The 18,311-nt window shown below is 43.1% G+C and overlaps 1 protein-coding gene across 3 annotated transcripts in view; it reads right to left on the bottom strand.

Moving 5' to 3' along the window:
• Positions 1-8,227: 8,227 nt before the first annotated feature.
• Positions 8,228-18,311, bottom strand: part of CLIC5 (chloride intracellular channel 5) — a 128,967-nt gene continuing 118,883 nt past the window's right edge. For all 3 annotated transcript variants that reach the window (XM_049893536.1, XM_049893539.1, XM_049893543.1), the window contains one exon: positions 8,228-11,513. In XM_049893536.1, coding sequence (XP_049749493.1) covers positions 11,346-11,513 — 168 coding nt within the window. In that variant the 3' untranslated portion in view covers positions 8,228-11,345. The remainder of the gene's footprint in view (positions 11,514-18,311) is intronic.

An 18,311-nucleotide genomic window follows, 5' to 3' on the forward strand; every position in this document is an offset into this window, starting at 1 on the left:
ACAGTGGATAATTAAAAAACACTAGGTCTTTTTTCCCTAGGTTGGAAAAACCTATTGCCATAGAGTTGATTCTGACTCCTAGCTACCCTGTAGGACAGAGTAGAACTGCCTCATGGGGTTTCCAAGGCTTTCTTTATGGAAGTAGACTGCCACATCTTTCTCTCTCAGAGCAGCTGGTGGGTTTGAACCACTGACTTTTCATTTAGCAGCTGAGCACTTAACCACTGTTTCACTAGGGCTCCTTGGAAGAAACTCAAAATGCACAGTAGTGGCAACAATGGACTCTAGCAAACCAGTGGTCATGAAGATGGTGTAGGACCAGGCAATATTCCATTCTGTTATACATGGGACCGCTATGAGTCAGAGCAGAATCGATGGCAACTAACAACAACCACGAGGCATAGTTCACTTATCAAATTGAGAAGAATTGAAAAATGATAAAACCCAATGCTGGCAATGATGTGAGAAAATAACCACTCATATTCTGTTGGTGACAGAGTAAGTTGGAACAAAGTTAAGGAAGATTTAGCAATATATATCAGGAGCCTTAAAATATGCATACCATTTAATTTAATAAATTCATCTCCAGAAATGTTTTCTAGGTGGAGAATATAGCTTACTGGAACTTCATTGTAGCAGTAATTACAAGAGTATGAAATAGTAAAATGTAAAGGCCAAATGGTAGGGAACTGGTTAAATAGATTATGATAGATAAAAATGATATTATAGATGAAAAAGCACGTAGAAAGATGTTCATGATATAGGAGTGAAAAAAAACTCATTACAAAAAAAAAGTATTTACAATATTGGCTAACAATTCCCAAAAAAAGACAAGTAGAGAAGTTTGTTGACCAAGAAAAGCTGTTTATTAGATGTATTTCAAAAAAGAAGAATATTACCTTGGCAGACTTTTAGTGTATCATAAGAAGAAGGTATTTGCAGCATTTAGGTGCATGGCTGAGTGATTTTAGGGTGTATCTTGCAAAGCAGAGAACTGGTTGGGATTGGGCAGCGCTCATGACATGATAGCTTTGGATTCAAGGGCACAGTGAGGTGAGGTCTTAAAGGGAATATTGTTGAGCAAGCTGTTGGTCTTAATAAGTAAAAAAATATTTCCTAGAGCAAATAGCTAAGTTATTTTTGTCTGGTTCCAGTGTTGTTTGGCACAGAAACAAGAAAATATGGTTTGCCTCAGAATTGTTCATCACAGGAACAGGAAAGTACATTGGTTTCAGTTCTCAATAATTGTTGTTATTGTTGTTGTTACAGGCTGGTGAGTCAGGGCGACCCCAAGTATAACCGAAGGAAACGCTGCCCGGGCCTGCACCATCCCCATGATTGGTTGCAAATCAGACTGTTGTGATCCATAGGTTTTTGACTGGCTGATTTTCAAAAGTAGATCACCAGGCCTTTGTTTCTAATCTGTCTTAGTCTGGAAACTCCAGTGAAACCTGTTCAGCAACATGCAAGGCTCCACTGACAGACTGGTGATGGCTTCAAATGAGGTGCTTTGGCCAGGAATCGAACCTGGGTCTCCTGCATGGAAGGTGAGACTTCTACCACTGAACTACCAATGTCCCTATCAACAATAACAACCCTCTTTCAGTTAAAAAAAAAAAAAAAAAAAAAACCCAAAAACCATCATTCTGGGTTAATTTAGTCTGGGAAGATAATGAATTACATATTAAAGGTGGTTATCTCTAGATGCAGGGATTATTTCTTTACATTCTTCTTTTTTTGCTTACTTGCATTTTCTAAATTTCCTATAATGAACTTATATGCAGAAAAGAAGATGCAGTTGTTTAACCACTATTTAGCCGAATAATTGTAGTACTTCAGTATCCAGAATCGCCCTTACCTCAAAACTTCTAATCCATGTCTAAATATAACACCTAATACAAGCACAATTTGGGGGCCAACTTGGAAAACTGACTAGACACTTACCTTATCGGAATCATCCACTCCAATGGGTATTAAAAACAAACCAGTTGCCAGCAAATCCACTCAGACTCATGGAGACCCCATGTGTTACAGAGTAGAACTCTGCTCCACAGGGATTTCAAGGCTATGAACTTTCAGAAGCAGATTGCCTGGACTTTCTTCCAGGATGCCTTTGAGTAGGTTCAAACCACCAACCTTCTGGTTAGTAGTCAAATGCTTAATTGTTAGTGCCACCCAGAAACTTCCCAATGGGTATTTGGTAGCTTTTAATCTTTTCCGCTGGAAAGATAAATGATGTCCATACTGTTTTAGAAGAATCCATTCTTCAGAATTTACTGGAAGCATATTAACTAATACAGACACCTATTTCTGTCCTCTCTTTTCTGTTGTTATCGCTCCATTTTCAGAATTATGGTAAAATGGGTGTCAGGGACTAGAGGGAAATGAATGGTGAGGCCCAAGGTGGACCCAGAAGTATGGGGAGCTGTCTCATGGTCTCTCCAGTGAATCACTAATGCTCATTTTTGAGCATCTAACATTTGCTGAGTGCTAGAGAAGGTGAGGCCTGGCACAAAAGTTGGATAACCTACTATCCATCCCACGAAGGAGCTTATTTTTACATTGCGGAAAGGGGTGAGGAGTGACCAGCACACAGGAAACCAGGAAATAATTACAGATAGGTACAAAATTGCATACAACCAAGCTCTGTCCCTCAGGTGGACTAGCCTTGACTCTGTCCTGGTTGTTATCTGTGTTAAGTCTCTTGCGCGGCATAGTTGGTTGAATAGTATCTCTCAAAGAAGATATGACTAAATCTTAACTCCCAGAACCTATGAATGTGGCTTTATTTGGAAAAAGCGTCTTTGCAAATGGAATTAAGACAAGGATCTCCAGATGAGATCATCCTGGGTTTAGAGTAGGGCCCTAAATCCAATGAAGTTGTCCTTGTAAGAGAAAGGCAGAGGGAGATTTTTGAGACGGTGACAAAGAGGAGAAAGCCATGTGAAGACAGAGTCAGAAATTGGAGTTATGCTTCTACAAGGTAAGGAGCTGGCTTATGTGATACTGGGAGCTGGCAAGTCCAAAATCTGTGGGGCAGGTTGGCAGGTTGGAAACTCATGAACAGAAGCTAAAGCTACAGTCCACAGGTGGAATTTCTTCTTCCTCTGGGGAACCTCAGTTTTATTCTTTGGGCCTTCCAAGTGATTGAATAAAGTCCATACAGATTACTGAGAATCATCTCCTTTATTTAAGGTCAACTGATGGTAGATGTTAACCACAGCTACAAAGTACTTTCACTGCAACACCCTGACTAGTATTTAATTGAATAACTGGGTAGTTGTTTTTTTTTTTATAGTCTAGCCAAGTTGACACATAAAATGAACCGTCACTTGTGGTCTAGACTCCAAGTCTCGTATAAACTCAGAGATAAAAGAGTTTTAGGCATTGAGATATTCTTAGTAGGAGGAGGATTCGAATGAAATTTTTTTTTTTATTTCCACACTTTATTGAAACTTTTCAAAATTTGAATCAGCTTTACTTTCTGCATTTATAACTGCAGCTTAATGAGCCCAATGGCAGGTCCTCAGGGTCATTTTCATTGTATAGAGATGAATATTTCATTGACTGTAGATGTAGAAAGTATAGGAGACCGACGTGGATGAAAACTGACTCTGGAACATATCCTGAAATTTAGTTTGAAAGAAACACACACACACAAACCCATTGCCATCGAGTCAATTCCAACTCATAGCAACCCTACAGGACAGAGTCGAACTGCCCCATAGAGTTTCCAGGGAGTGCCTGGTGGATTTGAACTACCAACCTTTTGGTTAGCAGCTGTAGCTCTTAACCACTATGCCACCACGGTCTTGAAACACACACATACAGACAAATTCCTAATATCTATGTATTTTCAGGTGTTCAGCTTCTTTCCATTAAAGAAAACCACAGTGAGACTTTCCATTAGATTGAAGGTTCTAATTGGTTGAAATTTTATTCTACTCAAAATAACTCTTTATTGCCAATAAGTACTCTTCATCAGGGATCAAGCACTCTCATAGACAAGGGGCCTGAATAACTCCGTTTGGGAATCTGAGGCCCAGAAAACAGCCTTGCTCAAGGTCACATAGTAACTTAGTGATGGGCCTAGGATTAGGATTCTGATCTCCTTGGTCTCAGTCTTGAGCTTCCTACCTCTCCAGTCTGATACCCCATACTTTCTCCAACAAGGTATAACTTACTGGGGATTTTTGAGCCTTAAACCATGAGACATAGAGATACTATGGCCTCTGGACACTGTGCTAGCTCAGAACTAAAGCCGCTCCCAAAGTCCACCTTTCACCCAAAGATTAGACAGACCTATAAAACAAACACTAACCCATGTGAGGAACATGCTTCTTAGCTCAGTCAAGCATGTGAGACCAAATGGGCAACATCTGCCCAAAAGCAAAGACAAGAAGGCAGGAAGGCACAGGAAAACTGGACAAATGGACACATGGAACCCAAGGTGTAAAGGGGAAGGGGAAGAGTGCTGACACATTATGGATTGCAACCAATGTCACAAAACAATTTGTGTATAAATTTTTGAATGAAAAACTAATTTGGCTGAAAACCTTCACCTAAAGTGCAATAAAAATTAAAAAAAAAAAAAAAAAAAAAAGAGATACAGCTCACACCTTTGACTACAATGATATACTAAAATTTCCAAGGTTATTTTTTGTCAGAATCTGAGATCTGGAAGTTTTTCTGAAACAGGACTCAATCCCCCTAAATGCCAGTTTCTGTCACAGGTACTCTATGCTCCTTGGTTGCATTGTAGGATATTTTAGGAAACTGAGATACAGAGAGATGAAGTCCCCAATGCTCCCAACACTTGGTCAATCCGTAGAACCAACCCCCTTCATTCAATCAATGGAAATGTGGGATGCCTCCTGGTTGAGCAGTCTGATGATCTAACTGGCTATTTAAAAAAAAAAAAAAAAAAAAAAGCTAATAAATCACCTAGCATGCCTCTGGCCACATGTAATTAAAAAAAAAAAAAAACAAAAAAAAACCCACCCTCACACAATCTGGGATATATTATAGGACAGGAAATCCAGAGTTAGGACCAGTTTCAGGGTTTGTTGATTCAGCAGCTCCCTGGTTTCATCAAGGACATAAGTTCTCTCCATGTTTCTTGCTGCCTCTCTCAGCATATCACCTTTGCCCTGAAGCTGGCCATTCATGGTTGCTAGAGTGTAGCAACACTGCCAGGCCATATATTCACATCCAGAGGCAGCACTACGTTTTCAAGAGTCACTTTCTGAAGAACCAGGAGGTCTTTCTCAGAAGTTCCTGACAAATCCACTCTGAAACCAACCACTGTCAGGAGGACAGAAAGGTTCAGAACATTCATGATTTTTTTTTTTTAAACCCCTGGAGCTGGAGGATGGAGTCAATTTCACCTGAGTCACATTACATGAGGATGGGATGGGGGGGCCAGTAAAGGGTGGGAGTGTGGCGGTCAGGGGAAGACACCTGACCCAATTAGAGCTGTGACGGAGGAAGAAGGGAGTAGTCAGGATGGTGAGGTGGCCATCAATAGCAGCTGCTATACTTGCCCCAAGCTCTGGGCTGCCTGTCCCACCAGGACTCATCCCCTGAGCCAGGTGTTCTATTCCTTCCTAGACAATAAGACCTGTTCTGACAAAACACAGAGCACGTAGGAGACCACCTAAACCTTTGCATCTTTAGCCATGTGAATGCTCATAGAGATCCTCATTGGGTGTTGTGTTGGTGTCAGGGAGGTGGTGTGGTTATCGTTGTCCTTATGTGCATCGCTGAATCAATTTCAACTCAGAGCAACCCCATGTGACAGGGTAGAACTGCCTCATAGGATTTTCTAGGCTATAATCCTTATGGGAGGAAATAGCCAGGTCCTACTCCCACAGAGCTGTTAGGTGGGTTTAAGACTCCAGTCTTTCAGTTTAGTAGCTAAGTGATTAACCGTTGTGCTACCAGGGCTCCTTGAGGTCATAATAAGGGTAGGAATTTCAAGCCAGAAATGCTGATGGGGCTAGGCCACAGAGGGCCAAGAGAGAGCTTTGGGTGCAGGTAGGCAAATATTTTAGGGTACTCCTTAAATTACACCTGGACTATCATCTTTGGACTACCCTCAAGTACAATACAGATAGAAAATTGAAATGAAAAACATGAAGGGGGATCAGCATAATTTTATACCTAGCCCATGTACAATGATACAATTTTTTAACCTTGCTAAAAATAAAGTTCAGTTTTTGAATGGCTGGGGTCACAAACTTTTCTTCTACCTCCTTCTCTTCATTTGTTTTTGGTTTTTATAAAGAATGAACTTTTTTTTTTTATCATGGGAAAATAAAATAACCTTTATTTGAAAAAAAGAAGTATTTCATATCTGACATTTAAAACAGCCTAGGAAATCTCCACCCCAAATAAGAAGTCTGATGATTGTGTTTGTAATATTTGAAAATAAACCAGCTTTATTTGAATCAGTCAATACCAATCAAGACTGGGGAACACATTAATAACTGGTTCAGATTCATGAGGAAAACACTCAGCTATATCTTTGTTAAAAGGCATTTTACATGTATTAAGGCTTAAAAGCAAGTCTGGTTATTTTATCACCACAGTTAAAGGTCTCAAGAGCATCAAGTAACTATCATTTGGAGTGTCTTTATAAAACGAAATGCTTGTTCTTTTGTTCAATCAATTAAGCTCCAGCTTATAAAACAGGATAACCAGGTAGCTAGGAAAGTGAGACAAATTCAAACACCATCAGAATATTTCATAGTTTAAATATAGGCATAGTCAATACTATGAAATCTCTAACTATACATAAAATACCTTAGATGATTGGATCCTTAAAACTTGCAAAAAACCAGATTGCCTTTATAGAAGCACAAATTGGCCCAAACCCTATGAGGCAATAACTTTTTTTTTTTTTTTTTTGGAGGAGAGGAGGAGAGTGAGGTGTCAGGGAGGCATTGGATCTATTTCCTTAACTAACCTTAAATAAGGTTACCTTTTGGATCATACCTAATTATGAAATGAAAGAATCCTGCCTGGAGAAGAATACTGACAGAGGGTGAGGGACATGCATTCATGAAGAGGGCACTCGTTGTTTGATTCAAACTCTAAGGACAACCAGCTGTGTGTGTGTAAAAAGTGCCCCAAGACAATGATGTGACCAGATCCATTCTCCTACATCAGACCCAGGATTCATCAGATGGGACGATACACTTTTCTTCCTCCAGTGCTGTCTTAAAATTCGTTTTGGTGTCATACAAAAAATAAGGAAGTGATTCCTTGGGAATCATTGAACTTAGTTTTAAGCATGAATTAATGCTCAATACTTCCACGGTTTGTTCGTGGGACACAAAAGGACCTCATCACACTGTTTTTTAGGGATGGTTTGCTGTGCACATGACATTTATTACCAAAGCTTAAAAAGGCTAAAGGATTTTTCAAAGGTGGGAGACACCAGCATTTTGGTTTACTATGGTGTTCAGACAGTCCCTAAAAAGTCCCTGGCCAGTGGGAAAAGGGGTGTATCACACAAGTATTTTTCAGGTATCTGCTGCCACTAGGCCAATTTAATTTTAGACTCTGCTTTCTCATGATGGCGGTCCCTAGATGGTGCAAATGGTTAACTTGCCTGGCTGTTAACCGAAAGCTCAGAGGTTTGAGTCCACTCAGAGTCTCCTCAGAAGAAAGCCTGGTGACCTACTTGCAATGGAACACAGTTCTATTCTGACACACATGGGTCACCCTGAATCAGCTGTCTTGACAGCAACTGGTACTGGTTTTCTCATGAAGCACCTTCCTGTCTCTGCCTCCCTCTTAATTCTACTTATCGGGGCCTCGCTGAGTCCTGAAGTTTGCAGATCCTCAAGCTCTGCTCCAGGCATGGCTCACTTTGTGACAATTCTAAGACGCTTGATGTCGTATGACTGCGGGGCGAATGGTCTGCACAGGTGCTGTGGAGAGCTTCAGTCATTTCGTTTGACGAGTGGTAGAGAACGTGGCTCGGGAAACCTCACTCTTGGCACAGCCTCTTTATACTAAAAGATCAAGGTCCTCGCTGGCCCCACCAACAGGAGAAGCCAACCCTGACCACGGGTCCTTTTCCTAAGCAGCTGAAACTAGTTTGGGTCACATAGCCAAATAAGCTGATTGACTGTGGTTTTTACTTTTCAGCTCATTCCTCTGGTGCCAGGTAAGCTATTACCACCCCACCCCCACCCCCTGCCCCCTGCCCCCTGCCCCCGCCCCCATTTAAAAGCAAATAGGCTCCTGCCTGTGATTCTGAACTGTTAGGCATTTGACTTCCTTTGTCAGGAGAGGAAGGCTTCCAACAGAAGGAAAGATGCCCTTGATCAATCAAGATTTTATTACTCAGCTCATCTTCTACAGCTATCAAAATCTTACCCAATATCTTACCCAATATGCAGCCCTGATTTGATGGGCAAATTCAACTCAGTAATTCCGAGTCTGAATCTTGCTCCAGCCTCTGCCTCTGACTAACCCATCTCACAAAAAATTGTGACATGAAAGTCAATACAAAATAAAACAGGATCTCAACACAAATAAATCCCCTTCCCTGCGCCACCGAAATGCTTTCTGAGGAATCAATATTCTTTCAGGACCAAGTTCAAGTCTTAGCTCCTGTCCTAAAACTCTGCAGCAAACCCTTCGATATTTCCTGGGTTGGTTCTTGGGACACAAAAGGACCTCGTCACACTTTTTGGGAGATGGTTTGATGTGCTTGTGATACACTTATCACCAACCTCAGAAAAGGCTGAAGAACTTTGAGAAAAATCTCCTCTGGGGGGAAAAAAACATCAAAGGATAAAGTTACTAAATTATTGCTGTTTTTAAATTACTATTTTAAACACGGTCTTAAGGTATTATAATTCTAAGTCAGTAGTCAGTTGCATTATTTAATAATCTACTGTTTAAATAAAAAGGTATTTCTGATTTGAGTACCCACAAGTGCCTTCCTTTCATATGGTTATAATTTATCATGTAACCTTCTTTTAAATGGTTATAATTGGTCATATCTTGATTATCAGCTCACCAGCTCCTTAATATCGTTATTTGTGTAAGAACTAACACAACCTCAGAAGGAACAACTGCAAACAGCAATATTGATTTGGTTTGGCTTTTTTTTTTTAAGAATTGCCAATTGCTGAATTCTGACTATCAGAGTTATTAGTATCCCACTAATCCCCCTCAGGGTGGAGTTGCTCCGCCTGGCACTTCCTTCCCATTTTTTTCTGTCACGGTTGGTTGTGCTTCACAGAAGTGTTTCTGGAACAGGCAACTGTGGCTCTGTGGAAAGTAAACTGCCTCTTAGGTCATGGAAGTTGACGGAAGGATTTCTGAGAGCAACAGGATTTCACACCAGTAATTAAAAGGCCTTCGGGACCTTTCAAGCCTTCACACCCTTCTCTCTCCCTCAGAGACAAGTTAGGGGCTTTTTCCTACAGTAAAAAGGACTGTTTCCTCACCAGTTTCCCTTTCTCCACATCTTGAGGGACTGGGTTTCCATGGAAAGGTGCCTTTAGAGAGGGAAATGAATCAACTCATTCTGCCTTTGAAAAGGCTTATAGCATGTCCTACTGAGAAGTTTCCTCTTCCTCAGTGTGCTAAAGGAGACCTCCCACTTTCACTCTGTTCTCATCAATGGGTCACTTTTTTTCTTCAGAGATCCCATGAGGCAGGTAAGTCCAGGGATTCCTGGGGTTAAAATTTGTTGATGTTTCTATGGAAAGGACCCGTGCAGTCCTGCCCTCGCTGAGAAATGAGCCAAGTCCAGGGGCTTTCCAACACTCTGGGCCCTCGCCCTGGACCAACAAGCAACATAGAAAGAAGGATTGTTAAAGGTGAGGGCCTGTGGCAGATGGATTTCCTCACAGGGCGTTCACTGAGAGAGGGAGTTGATGATTAGTTCATTTTTCTTAGTTTTCTTTGCACAGGTCCCTATGCTCAGACCCAGTAAGCTTTTAAGGAGGTGAAACTCAAGGAGAATGACTAAGGAGTGAAATATTAGCTAAAAATACAGCAGTTGAATCTGAAGGTTGGAAAAAATAATCTACGTAGGTGTGCATTTTTCTTTGAGTTCAAATTGCATGGCTCCCCAGTCAGAAAGGCCAATGGACTTTCATCTTAAGGTAACCCATGATCATGCCACCTACTGAATGTATCTCTCAGCCATCAGAGGTGCAGCGGAATCAGTCAGGAGCTGCTGCCTGAGAGCATCCAGCTAGCAGATCCGCAACCTGGAGAAACTTGGAAAGATTGGAAAAGAAATTTTTGGCTAATTCTTGGGTTTTGCTATAAGGTTGGTAGTTACATGACGTCATCAGTCCAAGACTTAGATCATGAGAGAGAAGACCTATCTAGAAGATTCCCAGGGAACACCAGGCATCATAAAGAACTTCCTTATTTTCACCCAACCTTCCACCTCCTATTCCCATATGCTTTCTCACAGACAGGAAAAAAAAAGAAAAAAAAGCCACTCATTGATAAACACAGTCAAACCCAAGCATGTCATTTCCAATGAAACAACTACCACTAAGCAAGAAAACCATGGTTGGTAGACCCTGTGGGCCTTTTGGCACCGACACTGCTCCCCCTACCCTCCCCTTCCCAGGCATCCCAGTTTGAAACTGCATGCTAATTTCCTTTCCTGGTAAGGTCTGGATTGGCACGCAAACCAGGATCAGTGTCTGCCGTGTGTGCAGCAGCATTGCAACACACCCATCACTCCAACAAATTAAGAATGGAGTGTCTGGAATGATTTTTCCATCTTGCTATCAGTGCCCAATGCCAGGTGTGTCAGAAAGTAGCAGCTGAAGGTGTGTTTGCCAGATGCCAAAATCCACAGCCAGCTTGGGCCTCTTCCATTCACTTCCTCTGTCTCCCCTACCAGGGCAGCAGAACTCTTTCTAACACGAAGGAAGATGGCATTTGTCCTTGGCCATTGGGGCTACTGACAAGAAGGAGGGTGGAAGAGTTGCCGGTGTTGTATTTTTCTAATTCATCTCAGCAGATATTTTGGTACTGCAGAAGGGGCCAGTGACAATTGTTGGAAATGTGGCTTTTCCAACACTGACCCCAAATACAGTGAACCCAGGTCAGGCTGGCAGGCTGAGAGGTTGACTGTCTTGTCTCTATTGTTTCTGCTGGCCAGTTCTTGTGTGATGAAGCAGGGGAGGGTGTTGACTTTGGTAAGAGGGTAGGCTGGAGTTCCTGTGATGTCAGCAAGATGTGGCCGTGATAAAAAACATTCCCGGGGGCAATGTGGAAGAGGAGGCTGTGAAGCTGGAGTCCTTTGGAGAGATTGAATTCTCCTGAGCAGTTACGGGGTATGACGGCTATGCTCAGGATTGGCTGAGGCGCTTGGCGACATCTGCGTAAGCCATCTCAATCTCGTGGTCAGCTGCACAGGTGTTGGTGAACTCATCCCGGGCATAGGCATTCTTGAGGTACCGCCACAGGCCTGTCATCTCAGCTGGGATATTGTAGTTGCGATATTTCTTGGCTACAATCTAGGACAGAGAGGGCAGAACAGAGGTGGAGTGAACGCATGAAACAGACCACTGAGAGGGTGTCAGTGGCATGATCCAGTGTGTGCACAGCAGGCAAGTGCTGTGCACCACAACGGGCCCCCAGGAAAACGTCTGCAGCGCTGCAATGTCAGATGGCAGTGCTGCCTTCTTTTTATTTTATTTTATATTTCCTAAGTAAATGCAGGACTCCCTGGGTGGTGCGAGATCAGCCCTGACGTCGCAGTGGTTAAAGTGCTCAGCTGCTAACAGAAAGAGGAGCGGTTCGAACCTATCAGCCGCTCTGTGGGAGAGAGATGTGGCAGTCTGCTTCCGTAAAGACTACAGCCTTGGCAACCCCATGGGGCAGTTCTACTCTGTTCTGTAGGGTCGCTCTGAGTCAGGGTTGACTCAGTGGCAACGAGTTTGGTTTTTTGGTTTTGGGTGGCACAAATGGTTAAGGGAATTGACTGCTAACTGTAAGCTTGGAGGTTCAAGTCCACCCAGAGGTGCCTCAGAAGAGAGTCCTGACTATCTCCTTCCAAAAAATCAGCCACTGAAAACCCCATGGAACAGAATTCTGCTCTTAAGGCATTACCACAGGCCTGTCACCTCGGCTGGGCTGCCATAGTTGCGGTATGCCTTGGCTACAATCTAGAACGGAGATCACAGAATAGAGATGGAGCGAATGCATGAAACAGACCACTGAGAGGGTGTTAGTGGCATGATCTAGCTTGTGCACAGCAGGAAAGTGGGGTTGCCATGAGGTGGAGTCGACTGGATGGCAATTGGTGGTTAAGTAAATATAATTTTCTCTTTGACTACTTTTTTTTTTCCCCACTCCTAGGAAGTCTTCCTTAGGACATGATGATGTACACAAAAATTTAACTACACAAATGTGATCACAGGACTGTTTTAAATAACCAAAATGGTACACAACAATACATGAATGGATAAATACATTATGGTACATAAATACAATGGTACACTGATGAGTCATTAAAACGATGTTGTAAAGGAATCTTTGGAGACATAGCAGACTTTTCAAGATGGATCTTCAAGAAGGATACTCTTTAAGTATAAAGTGCAGTATGATACATTTGGAGAAAAATATACAATGAATAGAAAAATATATACCAATGTATTGCCAGTGGTTATGCCTGATTTGTAGAATTACAATTTTTTTTAAATTTTTCCCTTATGCACTTTGTTTTACATAAGTATCCTTACTCATATAAGGAAAAAACAAAGCTATAATATGAAAGTAAGTTAGATGCTGGAAGGTATATGTAGACTCAGGGCATGATGGAGAGTGAACAGAGAGTGATCCCTATTCTCTCCATGGCTTGCTACACTTGGCCCGGGTAGGCTAGGAGGACTCTGTGGAGGTGGTGCTCGTGTTGAGGGGAACAGTAGCATAGTGGTTAAGAGCATGGGCTCTGGATCCCAAATGACTGCATTTGCAACCCTGGCTCCACCACTTAACTCCACCACTTGGACCACTTACATAACCTCTCTGAGCCCCAATTTCCTTCTCTCGAAAATGGCGATAGTGATAGGAACTACCTTGGGAGAATAAATTAATATACATACAGTGCTCTGAGGAATGCCTGGCACACAATGAGTGCTCAGTAAGTGTAACCCATTATTATAATGTAAGAGTCAGAAGAGGCCACAGAGGGCATGGAGGCCCAGCTTCTACCCACTGCATCCATTTCCTTCATGGCGGGGCCAGGGTAGGTCCTTCTAGGTAGAACTGGCTGCTTGGACGTAGGGCCTGTCACCCAGACCTTGAGCTTAGAAGGGCCCTCACTCTTGGTTTAATGCTCTGCTGTCACCATTTTGACAGTCTTAATAAATTTTTTCACTCGGGGCCCCTTATTTCCAGTTTGCACTGGGGCCTGCCCAGGAGCTGGCCCCACCTCTCATTCTCAGGGGCTGGGTGAAAGGGCAGGGAGTCTTCCCTCTCCTGAAGCACCGACTCTGCTTCCTCTGCTTTCTTTCTAGAGAGGGCCCCAGACCACTGACCCAGGGACTTCCCGCTTAGAGAAACCCCAAGATCAGCCACTCTAGGCTTTCACCTTTTTTCGGTGGCAGCAATGTGCAAGGTCCTCAGAAAACCACATTGAGTAAAAGAGCAACGATGACCTAGTACGGGAAAAGCTTGGTCTTCTAAGTATGTCCACATTCCCAAGGGGAATGCATTCTTTTCCCCTCCACCCTCCTACCCCAGTTTTGAACCTCTGTTACAATACTAAGCTATATTTTATTTTGAATCACAATTACTATTTTAGTATCTTTTCTCTCTCCCCTAGCTTGTGAGCAGTGTCAGGACAGGAACCACAGATTTCTTCATTTCTCTTTTGTTGTTATTGTTGTTAGTTGCCATCAAGTCAGCTCCAACTCATGGCAACCTTATGTACAGCAGAGTAAAATGTTACCCAGTCGTGATGGTTAAGGTTGTGTGGCTGGGCTATGATTCTCAGTGGTTTGGCAGTTATGTAATGTTGTAGTTTGGCAGTTATGTAGTGATGTAATTTGGCAGTTATATGATGATGTAGTCATCCTTCATGATGTGATCTGATGTGATCAGCCAATCAGTTGTAAAGGGAGTTTTCTCATGGCCATGGCTTGCATTTAGTAAATGTATGGATATTCTGGCAAAGCTCACTTCCTTGCTCTGAATCCTGCATCCAGCTTGTCGTCATCTGATCTCTGGTTCTTGAGACTTGAACCAGCTGTCTCCTATATTGCCTGCCAATCTTGGCATTTTTTGGCCTCCACAGCCTGTGAGCCAGGGCCTGCCTTCTGACTTGCTGTCTTGGGTTCGTCAGTCCCTGCAGCTGTGTGAGTGAGGAGAAGCCTCCAGCTTGATGCCTGACCCATGGACTTCGGATTTGCCAGATCTACAACTGCATGAGACATTTTCTTGACATAATCTCTATGTATGTAATTATGTGTATATATACATATGTGCCAAATTATGTATATATATATATATATATATGCTTCACTGGTTTTGCTTTTCTAGAGAACCAAGCCTAAGACACTGGTCCTGCACCATCTTCATGATCGTTGGCCTATTTGAGTCCCTTATGGCTATTGTGTCAATCCATCTCATTCAGCGTTTCCCTCTATTTACCTCTCGATAATAACAATGATGATGCTGATAATAGTAATAATAGCAAAAAATTATTTAATGTTTCCAGGCACTGCTTTAAGCACTTTGCAAGCTATTTAAATCTCTGAATAACTCTATAAAGAACAATCTATTTTATTCCCATTTTACAGATGAGAAAAGTAAGGCAAAAGGAGGTTAAATAAGTAGGAAGTCAATAAACAGATGTATTTCATCTTTTTCATCCTTATTTATTTTAACAGCAGACAAAGTGTATCTTGTGTCATAAAGTCACATAATTCTAAAGATCCTTAGCAATGAGTAAACTGAAGTCATGAGAGATTGACTTATCCAATGTTTCAAAGGACATTAATTAATTCAACCAATATCTATTGAGTAATCACTAATATTTATTAAGTTCCTGCCTTCTAGCCCACAGTTCTTTCAATTTTGCCACTGAACCCTATGTACCTGATAAAGGAATTGGTCTACTCGGAATTCTTCACATGCCTGTTACTAAGCAATTTTTGCTTATCTCCAAACCCACCCTCTATTTGCATCTTTGCAATTCTGGGGCTGGGACTGTGCAAACCACATCTCTGCTTTGCCAGCTACTTCCTGTTAGGCTCTGCCAAGAGGGGATGCCAGAGAAAGCCTGCAAAGCTGGAGGAGGGAGAAGGGACTTGCACTCTCCTGTCAACTTCCTGTTCCTGTCAGTCTCCAGTCTGTTCCAGTAGCATCAGCTGAATCCAGTTTACTCTTTCACCAACACAGAACCACCTCCATCATACCCCCTCAAAGAGGCCAGTGCCCAAGCAGTGGCCCCTCTTCAGAGGCCTGGGTTGCAGCCTCTTGGGCCCCACTGTAACACTCAGACTCCAACACCAGCTGAGCTTCACCCTTACCTCAGAGGTCTGAGTTGTAGCTCTGAGGGGCCCCTTATCTAAGTTTCAAAGTTTTATTAATTCTAACCTCTTCCCTTTGTTCCCCCAACCCTAGGGGTGGTAGCTGCTTCCTGAAGTTGCAAACTTGTGGTATATTTTGCCTTCCCAGTTCTTCAGCATTTACTTAATAATTTTTATATTAAGTTATCTTGGTTAAAATAACTGGTTTGGTGTAGCCACCGAAGAAGCCACCCCACAATTTTCTGTCCAGCTTAAGTACATCTAATAAGCAAAGGTCAATGAGTGAATATTAAGGCCAACACTCGCCACTCGTTCTTCTCAGCCTCCCTCTGCTCACTGCCAAGATGACAGTCCCTTGCATTTGCCCAAAAGCCTTTGAGAAAAGCCGTCTTGGCTAAAGAGCAAATCTATTCCGGAGTGGTGCCCTGACCACGGGACGTTGCCAGAACTTGCCAGTGGGGATGAAAAAGGCCCACAGTAGGGTCACGGCATCCATCCAAAAATATTTTTCACAATTCCAAACTGATTAGATAGAGCAGCCTCCAGTCTTCCCATGCTGAATTTTTATTTTCAGGATTTTAAAGGGTGTAATATTGGCTTTAAAATAGCAGAAGTGCAATTTATGAAATGTGTTTGTGTTTCTCTTCCTGTGTGCTGCAGGGATGAGCATGGCCACTCTGCTGAGCGAGGGTCCCAACACTGGCTACTAAAAGCCTACAGATAGCCTCCCCACCTAGAGCAGTCACCCTGTGTATTGGCCATTGTTCCTTCACACTTTGGTCGTGCTTGGGGAGATGAGAACTAGAAGGGAGCCAGACAGTGAAAGTTTAAATCAGACTCCAATGAGCGCCTGGGTCAGAGCAACTCAGCGTCCATGGATGAAGATGGACCTGAAAGTGAGCCAAGTGGGAGCGAGAGTGAGAGAGTGAGGGCAAGAGTGACAGCAAAAGTAAGAGCAAGAGACAGAAAGAGAGAGAGAGAGGATGTGCACACAAAGCTCACAACGAGACAGAGAGAGAGAGAATGTGCACACAAAGCTGTGACGTCTGCAGGAACGTCCATGCTTATGTTCTGAATTTCCTCTTTCATATGAAAACAGTTAGCTCCCACAGCCCAGATTAAGTTTTGGCATCTAAAGCCAAACTGGAGGCCTGACTTGGCTGCCCCTTTGGCTCTTTCTGAACTTCAGAGGTTTGCCAGGTCTCTGGGATCTGATAAGCTGGATCAGCAGAAATCCAAGGAGACACGAGGCGAGGCCCAGCCTTTGTTCCCTCGCAGGCCATCCTGTCTCTGATCCCCAGCTCCTCCGAGTGAACCACTCACTGAACTCCATCCAAGGAGGGGGGCTTGACTTAGTCAACTAGGGCTGGAAGGAACTGAAGGAATCATAGGATGAAGCACAGGGCCTGGGAGATCCATTTGTTTACCTTATTCAACAAACAGAGAAGTAAGAAAGAAGGTAAGAAAGAGGAAGGAGGAAACGAAAGGGAGGCAGGAAGGAACATAATCCATGTCCCTCCTTCTTAGATATGAGAAAAATCAATTCCAAAAAGACGAGGTGACTTGCCCTAGATGAAGCTGCTAGTTGGTGACAGATATAGGACTGGGAGTTGGGTTTCCTGACTCCTGGAACGGGGCTTTTTCCTTCATAGCACTCTGATACAGTGGGTCTGAACTGGAAGCCTCTCATCCCTAACGGTGCCATTTAGTCCCCAGGAAAAGGAGAATCAAGGAGGCTTAGAGGGAAAGAAAGCATGCAGTATTAATAACTTCAAAGAGACATAGTATGGCTAGGCCTCTAACTGATCACTGGATTGGCCCCTTATCCAGAGTGTCTTCATGTTAACAGACTGTATTTGTCTAGCCCACCAACACAGGCCTGCATGATTCCTCCAGTTTCTAGCTCTGACCAAGGCCCCTGGGGACATCAGTGCATGCACAGCTAACCAAAGTCAACTCAAGCCTGTGTGTGCTCTGATTTCAGTGAAGCATGCATTTCCAGCCCAGAACTTCAGCTGAAAAATGATAGGTGGATATTGCCCTCTTCCAGCCTTGCAAGCTCTCTCTGGCACCCCTTCTTGGCAGAGCCTAACAGGGAGTAGCCGGCAAAGCAGAGACGTGGTTTACACAATCCCAGCCCCAGAATCACGTAGAAGCAAACAGAAGGGGAGATTTGGAGATAAGAAACGATAGGTGGGTATCTAAGCTTCTTAGTGAGGCATAGAGGGAACTGGGTATCACCCAGACACATGCTATGTGATCAAACGATCAATGAGTATTTATTATAAGGCCACCATCTGCCCACCATCACGCATGGGGAAAGCCCCATCCTCACAGAGGTTAGTGTCTGATCGCGATGACAAGGTATAGATGGTGTAGAAGTAACCACGTAACCAGTTGCCGCGGAGTTGACTCTGATTCACGGCAACCCTACGTGTGTCAGAATAGAACTGTGCTACTTAGGGTTTTCAATGGCTGGTTTTTCAGAAGTAGACTGCTAGGCCTTTCTTCCAAGGTGTCTCTGGGTGGACTTGAACCTCTAACCTTTCAGTTAGCAGCCAAATGCATTAACTGTTTGCATCACCCAAGAACTCGAGAGAAAGTAGAGAGCAGTACAACTATGATTCCACTGCATTTTTCTCTAGGCTGGTGGAGGGTCAGAAAATGACGTGAGAAGAAGTTAGCTTAGAGAACCTAGGGGAAATAACTGCTGTCTCAGATGAGATGGAAGAGAGCACCCCTGTTCCGTGTTGCCCCAGAGAACAAGTGGGTAGCAGG

Source organism: Elephas maximus, chromosome 1, assembly GCF_024166365.1.
Source record: "Elephas maximus indicus isolate mEleMax1 chromosome 1, mEleMax1 primary haplotype, whole genome shotgun sequence".
NCBI classification, from domain to species: domain Eukaryota; kingdom Metazoa; phylum Chordata; class Mammalia; order Proboscidea; family Elephantidae; genus Elephas; species Elephas maximus.